At 38.5% G+C, this 9,598-nt stretch overlaps 1 protein-coding gene across 1 annotated transcript; it reads left to right on the forward strand.

The window, feature by feature from the left end:
• Positions 1 to 377: 377 nt before the first annotated feature.
• cryzl1 (crystallin, zeta (quinone reductase)-like 1) lies at positions 378 to 7,379 on the forward strand. The gene is made up of 13 exons (XM_083897223.1): positions 378 to 525; positions 954 to 1,031; positions 1,772 to 1,844; positions 1,940 to 1,984; positions 2,760 to 2,828; positions 3,225 to 3,358; positions 3,970 to 4,081; positions 4,239 to 4,259; positions 5,388 to 5,489; positions 5,576 to 5,691; positions 6,108 to 6,213; positions 6,430 to 6,475; positions 6,780 to 7,379. Exons 1-13 carry the CDS (start codon positions 460 to 462, stop codon positions 6,874 to 6,876), a joined length of 1,065 nt encoding a protein of 354 aa, XP_083753349.1. The 5' UTR covers positions 378 to 459; the 3' UTR covers positions 6,877 to 7,379.
• Positions 7,380 to 9,598: the final 2,219 nt, after the last annotated feature.

A 9,598-nucleotide genomic window follows, 5' to 3' on the forward strand; every position in this document is an offset into this window, starting at 1 on the left:
ACTCACGAGCCATTTGCTCAACATGGAAATGCTGGGCAAAGGACTAGCGCACCTGCTGGTTGTGTTTTGTATTACAATGACAAATATACCAGTGCGTTTATTTTATTGCACAGAATCAAACCGCTGGCAGACTGATGCTTCGATAATTATTGGTAAATAGAAAATGTTCCAAATAGAAATATTGTAGGCCATCCTACATTGCACACTTATTTTATACAGGTAAATGTCTTTAGGAACGCTCACACGGCAGTAAATATTTGGTTGTAGTAACCCCCAGTGTCCAATAAAGGGCGGTGTAATCACCATATTAATACAATTTCCCAAAGATCGAAAGCAACGAAGAAGAAAAGGTCAGCTGATCTGTGTTGTGTAGCAGTTCCTGAACAGCAGCATCGTCTTCTACAAGGGAATAAATAAACATGATTATCGGATTGGTTCTGTTTCTACCGGTGTAACAGAATGAAAGGTTTATATTGTCGTGCTGCTGTGAGTAACGCTGAGACCAAGTTTGTCATCCAGGAAACGGTGAGTTTTTTAAGGTGTTTCATTATTTCATGCCGACAGCCCCAGTCATCATGACTTTATATTAAAAACAGCAGATTGGAGAAAAAAGAAACGGAATGGATGTGAATGTGTGGAAAAAGTAGAGGTAGATTAGATCTTTTTTAGCTTTTTTATTCCAGTCCGTCACATTCAGAAGCTATACGAATAGCTATTAATTTGACCCCTTTATATTATCGAGTAGATTTCTGCTATTGGTCAGAGGCATGAGTCAATCTGAAAGGTCATTTTTGTGATATTTTTATGAATTGCAGTCTATGCTGTGCTGCCTTTGTGAGACAGAGGATGTTTCAGTGTTGAGAGGAAAGTACTGAACGATTTGCACATGAAGCTGATGTGAACCTGAATCACTGAAACCCCGTGTCTCTGTGTGACCATTTGTTTCCCTCCAGAGTCTTCCAGATGCGTTAGGCAGCCATCAGGTCAGAGTTCAGGTGAAGGCATGCGGACTCAGCCCACTGGACCTCAAGGTAATAAAATTCCTGGAATAAAATATCTGTTACCCGAAGAAAATAGAAAATAACCAGAAAAATACAAGCAATTATTCATATTGAAGAAGACCACACATTGATCATCCATCCATGGGCCAATCACAGCTGACACTGGGTGAGAGGATGGGTACAATCTGGACACAGGGTCAAGAAGGGGTCAACATACACAGACAAACAAGAACCATTAACATTGTAAACTCTTTAAAGAACCCAGAGGAATGTTGGCGTGTGGGGGTGAACCATTTGGCAAAGAAGGCAAAAACAGACATCACACAAAAGCTTCAGGGACAAACTGGGATTTAAACAGAGAGCATTCTTGGAATCGCCAAACTATTACGCCATCCTCCATGATGAATACATATTTATGAATAGCTTAGTTTTTTTTTAATCTGCATCTGCTCAAAAGATAAACATGGTAATTACACGTCTAGTTGTGGTTATTAATATTGTTTAATGTTCAACAAAAAACCATAAATGAGATGTGTGTAAAGAACATTACTACATGTCCATATTGTTGAAATACCTTTGCATAGCCCCTTATATTTGATCCTAAGTAGTCCAAAGACCCAAGACTGTGGGTCTTTGCATCTGATATCAGTGATCTGTTATCAAACCCTGATACACAAATGAAAATAATTTTTGAACCATATTTATATCGTTTCTGGCTTGAATTTAAATAACTTAGAATTAATTAATTACTTATCTTTGTTTATCTCTAGTTGCTCGCTGACATCGGGGTCCAGAGAGATTTGATTCCTGTTGGCAGAGAGGTGGCTGGGATTGTCCTGCAAGGTCATAAAAACATGTGATCAGAGCTACCACACATTGTGTAGTCAGCGATGTTTTTTTTAATATAATGTGTGTGTGTGTCTGTTGTCTTTCTGCAGTAGGTGACAAAGTCTCATTTTTTCAGCCGGATGATGAGGTTGTAGGTAAGAAAGACCGTTATTGATGTGCATGTGGAGCCTGGGTCTTTTATTTGAGGACTCATGATTTGATCATTTTTACTAGTATGTGATGACTGAATAAACTACAGCCTCAAATCTATGTTAAGCGATTCACAGCTCTGATATCTAAAATACTAATCTATCAATCTAAAATATGATTTTAATGATTTTGTGTTGTGTGAGACATGGAGGCTCCCACAACAGTCTGCCATTGGGGACACAATGAAAAACAGATGTTAGTGCCACTTAACATAAGGATCATCTCAAAAAATCAACACCTACGTCTGCAATTGCTTTGTAAATGGGACACTGCCACTCCAAAGTCATTAAAAAAAAACAAATGATAGTTTTATGTTATGGCACACAGGATCGACCGTTGCTTCCATGAGTAAGTTCAAATGTGTCATTTTGTGACTTTGGTCTCTGAAATATTTTGTTGGAATTTGCCTGTGTGTGTGACACAAACTTACCAAATGAGGCTCTTGAAGCTTCTGTGTCCCTGTGAGATATGACGGAGATGGTTTGGGAAAGTGAGTTTATAAACTTCCATTTGGAAAAGTTGTCCAACAGTGAGACAAATGCCAAAAATATAGTTAATACTGTATATCATCGACTAAAACAAGAATAGATTATATTAGGTGTGCCCGCACTTCAGAACCACACTTCAAAATACCCGAACTATGCCTTTAACGTCATAACATACTGTATGTGTTGGTGTAGTTGATTATCATGCTTTACCTCTACCTTACCGTCTCTGTAGGTATCCTTCCTCTGGACTCATCCTGCTCTGGGCTCTGTGATGTCATTGACATTGAGGAACACTACCTGGGTAACACACTGTACACGCACACGCTAGCTGGATGAAGTGCTTGCCTTTTCTATCAAATCAGACACGACACTTATTTCTATTTTCATCTTGCAGCTTCCACTTCAGAGAACTCTCCTGGATTGTCTGTGCAATACTGTGCTTACTGTGCTCGCAAAAAAAGTTTAAAAAGTTAAAAGTTCTTCTCTGTAGTTTTTCTGAAGTGGCTTCTCCTTGCCCACCTATTTTCTGTACCTCACATTCTCCAAAAGCACAAATAAAGCTGTGGTGGGAGTCGAAAAGCAGCGAAACTATGCAGATCACCAACTTTTGTCTTCTACTTAAAGCCATAGACAATGATTATGAAAACACATTTTTATGTGATGTCACGTCCTGTGTTTCTCTGTTTGTATCTTTCAGTCCAGAAGCCAGAGAAGCTCAGCTCAGTGTGTGTAGCTGCAGCTCTGCGCGATGGTCTGTGTGCATACACCGCTCTGCACACGCAAGCGCACATGGCAGCCGGACACACACTCCTCGTAATGGATGGAGCCAGCGTATGTGGAAAAAAAAGAAAAGAAAAAAGAATCAGATGTCATCAGGGCTGCGACAATTTATAACCAATTATTGATTGAGTACTAAATTGTTGAGCAGTGCCTTTGCTGAGCCAAGTCTTTGCTGTAAACAAATAAACCAGTTTAATGGCTTATGTTTTTAAAACTAGAACAGATGTGCAAATGTGCACAGAATGTAACCAAATAACTGGAAATAAACACTATTTAGGTATCTTATTATCTAAATCTATAAATAGATAATCTCCTTTATATGGCAACATGTTTTTTTGTCCACACTCTGTAAGGGGCTCCAAGCAGCTGCTTTGCTTGATTATGCCTTGGGCCTGTAATACATTTTATTGAACAAACCCCTAATAATCAACTGATTTATTGATACTGACTGAGTTATACTTAGTTATACGTATATATATATATATATATATATTACCTTTTTATGTATATTGCAGAATCATCCAGCAGACCAGTATTAGCTATTTCTCTCCTCATTACTGTTATTTCTGTCTATATAAATAAATAATATAGGATCTTTAGCGCTGCCTGAATTCTGGTCCACATGCAGTCATAATGAGCCCGTCTCTCCTCTCCATCCTTAGTCTTTTGGCCTGATGTGCATCCAGCTGGCCTGTTACCATGGCGTCAGGGTCCTGACAACATCCCACTCTCCACAGAAACACACATTCCTGGAGCAGCTGCGGCCCAGTGTAGGTCTGTAGCAATATCTGCACAACACTTTCCCAGACTTTTAAGCAAGTTTTCCACAAAATGTCTGTCAAGTGTTTTCCTGCTTCAACTTCAACCTTTGTTTTATCTCTGCATCCTTTTTCTTCTCCTTTCCGTCGCTTCACCTTCAAACTCTCCTCAGGTGTTCAGGATCCTTTAGTTGGTGAGATCTTTTCTTTCCATCTTTCATCTTTACTTGCTTTTTGCTGGATTTTGAACACCTAGAGGGATTGTTTAACAGTGTAATTGTTGGTATATGATATTAAATTACACATCAAGTAAATGTGTGAGACCAGGCTGCTTTTATGTTTGTTTTTGTAGACTTTTTTTTTTTTTTACACATTTTTTGCAGTGTTTATTTTAAGTAGCTTGAGAAAGATTACAAGAAAAATTGTAAGTCTTTTCAACTGAATTAGGACCATTTTGCACCACCGTCCAAAAATTAAAATCCATTTTTCTCAATCAGGTCAGGTTTTTATGCTAATTTGATTTAGAAAAACCCGATCTGACTAAATTGATAACATTTTTGTGACATTATCAGTTGATTTTCGTTAATATTTCTCATGCAAAAAAGTTTTTTAGATGAAGCAGAATACGTCAGGCTTATTTTTGCAAGCTCTTCTAGTCGAAGCCATTTCATTCACTTGTTATATATATATATATATATATATATATATATATATATATATATATATATGTAAACAATTAGTCATGAATTGGCACATGCAAAATCTTCAGAATTTGTCTATTGCAAGAAATATAAAATAATTTTGCATCATATGATGTGAAAAATACCCGTATATGTAAACAAAAACGTAAAAAAAAATGTAGCTTTGTTCAGAAAGTTGACCTGATTAAGCAAAACCAATGTGATTTATTCATAACACAGGCTGTAAAAAATTTAAAGACATATCAGCAACTACATTTTAGTTGAGTCATGTTGTGGGATGTTTATTTCTTCTTTTTGGGAGCAGAATATTTGTTAGTTGAATAATTGTGTCACTTGAATGGCCAGATCAGATGGTTAATGCATCAGTACAAATGTGTTGTTAATAGCTTTTTAGTATAAAAGGTGTAAAATAGTATATATTAGTATCAGGAGATAATCAAGGTTGTTCATGAATAAGTGTTACCGAGCCATCCTGTAAAGGTATGGAAATAGAATTGTAAAACGGCTGCCACCTGGTGGTGAGCATCAACATTTGAAAGCTTTGTGTGAGAATTTTCATTTTCAAATTTGTCAATTACAGTCACTCATGATTATCCTGTGGCTCTGTTATTGTTTTTGCAGTCAGAGTTATTCCGGTCTATGACACCGGCTCATCAGACCTGCTGCCACAGGTGATGGAGGAGACAGGAGGACTGGGAGTGGACATAGTTATAGACTCTGGAGGTAAAACCTCAGTTTATTCATTGGCAAATAAGTCACACTGACTCCTGACTTATGACCCTTCAGCATTTCATTGTGTGTTTGTGTAGTTCGTCTGCTTGAAGAAAAAAAAACGGAGGAGATGAAATTCCTCCCACACAAACATGACATCATCAGTGTCCTGGGAGTTGGTGGACACTGGGTCACATCCCACCAAGACCTGCAGGTGAGTGAGACTCAGACCTCAAATTACATAATTTTTCAATATGTGGAAAGTATTTTGAAGGTCTGTGCATCATTTTCAGATCAATTCAAAGGTTCATTTCAGATCAGTTTTGGATTGTCAGATTATCAGGCCGAGATTAAAACTACACAGACATTATGATAAATCAGTTATGGGCCAACAGCAATTTAGAGACATGTGGGAGGAAACTGGAGAACCGGGAGAAAACCTACACACACACACAGGGAGTCTGCAAACTCCATGCAGAAAGATCTGGACCAGGACATGAATCCTAACCTAACCAGTGCTAGCCACTGTGTGTTTGTCAAAGATCAAAAGTTCATATCAATAATGAAGGCGTGTCTCTTCTCTACCAGCAGCAGTTTTATTGTGTTTATGTGTCTCTTTATGTTTCACAGCTGGATCCTCCAGACTGCAGATTACTGCACTTAAAATCAGCCTCCGTGTCATTCCTTAACCCTGAAGTCTGGACAGCATCATCAGCTCAGCAGGGAAGATACCTCCGTATCCTCTCTGTGCTCACAGTGTGATATTGAAAACAAGCCACACCTTCTTCTTTAAAGCGCAACTTTGCATGTCTGGTCGCTTTTTTGCCTTTATTTTTACATCACCGCCGTAAACATCCAAACCATTTAATCATCACAATGACGCCGAAGCTGTTAAATTATGGCCAAAATCCTGAATAGTTCTGCTTTACGGTCTTTAACAACCTTTTCACAGACATTCTGAAGGACGTTGTGGAAAAGATGTCAACTGGAGTACTCCGGTAACTCAAGCCCAGTTATTTTCAACAATGATTTCTGGGAATTTGTGTTTTCATGGGTCCTCACGTTTTGCCATTGATTTCAGAAGTTGCTTTGTGTAGCTTTAAATATAGAAGAAGATTTTAACTAAAGAGTAAAATCTACATTTTATGTTTTGTATTTTTGACTATTTAACACCTCTTTTACCAAAACTGTGAGCACAGTAAGGGTTTACATCCCCCTTTCATTGTCTCTGTAGATGCACACACTCTTAATCAAACCTAATCAAATCCAATCTGTTTGTCTGGTTTCAATCTGTGTCTCCAGACCTCAGCCTGAGGAGGCAGTTCCCCTTTACGAGGCCACGGTTGCCATGGAGACCGTCCAGCGTCAACAGAGGAAAAAAGCTGTTGTTCAACTCTGACCGAAATTATCACACACGTCTGTGATAGGAGACGAGGCAGCTCACGGTTCAACCCAGTTAAAGTATTTCACGCAGCTTATGAACACTTCCAGTTTTTGGGTTTACTTGTTAAATTATGTTTGACTGAAACATCCGTCTCAGCGAGTGTCATGTGGAGGACAGAACGGCATAACTGTCATTGTCCTATTAGATTCATATTAATGGCCACAATCTTGTTCTGAAACAGCTCCACCCGCTTACGCTTTGGCCTCATTCAGACTCTAAATTTTACACATAGCCTCTGAATATGTGTATGTTTTTCATATCATGTCAAGGCCTAGGCAATCTCTCTCTCTCTCTCTCTCTCTCTCTCTGAATTCATGAACCACTGAGTCAATAAACAAAATACTTGAAAGAGACAGAGTTGCTTTATGTTGTCCAAGTTACAAATTAAGAACTGCATTTTAAGCTGCTGTCAAAAACGGAAGTTTGTGATTACAGCAACAAAATACACATCTTGAATGGAAATAAGAGAATCTTTTCTTTGTTAATGTACTGTGACATTTAATTATAAAATGCAATAAAAAAAACTGAGAAATTAGAAATGCATCAGTCCTTCCTGTGTTGCCTTTCTCTTAACCTCTGTTTCTCCTGTCTCAAGTACTACCAGCCCAGTTGGTGAACTCATAATATATATATACATATATATACATATACATATACATATACATATACATATACATAGACATACATATATATATATATATATATATATATATATATGCTGGTGTGAAAGAACTAAAATAGCCCAACATGGTAATCTAGATAGATCAGCGTTTCCTAAACTCTTAACTTGGTGACCCACTTTGTAAAGAGATAATATAAATCATGACACATGATTTTTCATAATTTAATGTTGTTTTTTTTTTTTTACTGTTTTGTAACACCTAGTATTATTTTTGAATGGGTAAACCAGACAAATCTGATAAATAAATCACATATTCATTGTATGGATGCTATTGAAAACAAATCCACCTAAAAAACTTCACAAATAATACCAAACAACTGCATTCAGGCAGAATTAACAGGATTTTTTTTCTCACATGTTTAACTGCTGATGTGATAGGTGAGTCTGCCTCAGGCTTATGCATCACCTCATGGGCAGTAGTTTGGGTAACTATAGCTGAAGCCTGTTCTTCAGAAGAGCCTTTTTTTCCAGCTTCCAGTTCATGTGGCTGACTGATTGACTATTATTGCAGAAAGTGTGACTCAAGCGCCCCCATGTTGCTCAGCGGTGAACTGCAGATACAATGACCTAAGATGATACACCTGTACCTAGGTCTGCTACTTTACTGCTTTTTTCTGAAACTAAAAAGTCATCGATTTTCAAAGAATCTCACGAAACACTGGCCCCAGTAAAACTATTCTACAACCAGAAGAGAACATTAATAATTTTAGTACATTGGACCTTTACTTGTGTAGTGGTTAGCACTCTTGCCTTTGTAGGCAAGAAGACCTTTCTGCATGGAGTTTGCATGTTCTCCCCATGTGCACGTGGGTTATCTCCAGTTTCCTCCCACAGTCCAAAAACATGCAGATTTGGGGATTAGGTCAATTGGTCACTCTAAATCAGGGGTCTCAAACTGGCGGCCCAGGGCACATGCAGCCCCCCCAATCGCTTACATGCGGCCCCCCACTTAATATCATGTTATAATGAAAACATGGCCCACAACCTCACCGTCTTTTAAACACAGTGTGTAGCTGAGGCACAGCCACCAGTGAGGTGATAGAATATAACTGTTGTTTGCTAGCAAGTAATAATAAGACATTTGGTCATAATTATCCCATTATTAAAGGTGCCATATGTAAGAATGTGGCCAAAAACAGTTACTACACTCAAATGCAAAATACCGAGGTCTTTAGGTTTCGTTTTCATTGTAGCTCAGACGTAACTGGCAACCCGTGGTTGGTAGATGTTGGTAGGTGGCGCCACATGCCAACACATGCTTTCAAAACATAAACATGATTTGCAGTCTGCAAAAGATTATTTTTAATGTGAATATTTTGGCTGTACTGTTGTTGTTGGTGAGTTATATGAACATTATTCCTGAGTCTGTGACATATTAGGAGGATTTTATGGCCAGTTGCTTTAGATTTATTACATAATTCACCTTTAAATGTATCATATACAACATTCAATTACATATATACTGTAAATACACTTGTTAGGGTCCGAGCCACGAATGGCAGTGGCCGAAACGGCTCCTGGTACGAATTTTGATTACAGTTGTCCACACTATTATTAATGTAATTAAAATAAATGTCTGTTGTTTTTTTCCCACTTTTTGTTCTTGAGGCCGGCCCCGTCTTGACCACAATAGATGCGCATTGGCCCCCAGATCATTTGAGTTTGAGACCCCTGCTCTAAATTGACCGTAGGTTTTAGAGTGAATAGTTGTTTGTCTCTATATGTGTCCCTGTGATGGACTGGCGATCCATCCACGGTGTACCCCGCCTATCGCCCTGTGCCAGCTGAGATAGGCACAGCAACCCTCATGTGGAGGATAAAGCGGTAGATAATGGATGGATGGATGGATTGCCCTTGGACCTCTGTAACTACACATGACTTAGTCTGTCCAGCGTCACCACTAGTCTGTTCAGCGTACCTTTGTACTGATCATTTTTTTTCAGCAAATCACCTTGCTTGTTGTTGCAACTGGCAAGCAAAGGATCTACTCAGATG

Source organism: Microchirus variegatus (assembly GCF_963457635.1).
Source record: "Microchirus variegatus genome assembly, chromosome: 11".
In the NCBI taxonomy this organism is placed as follows: Eukaryota; Metazoa; Chordata; class Actinopteri; order Pleuronectiformes; family Soleidae; genus Microchirus; species Microchirus variegatus.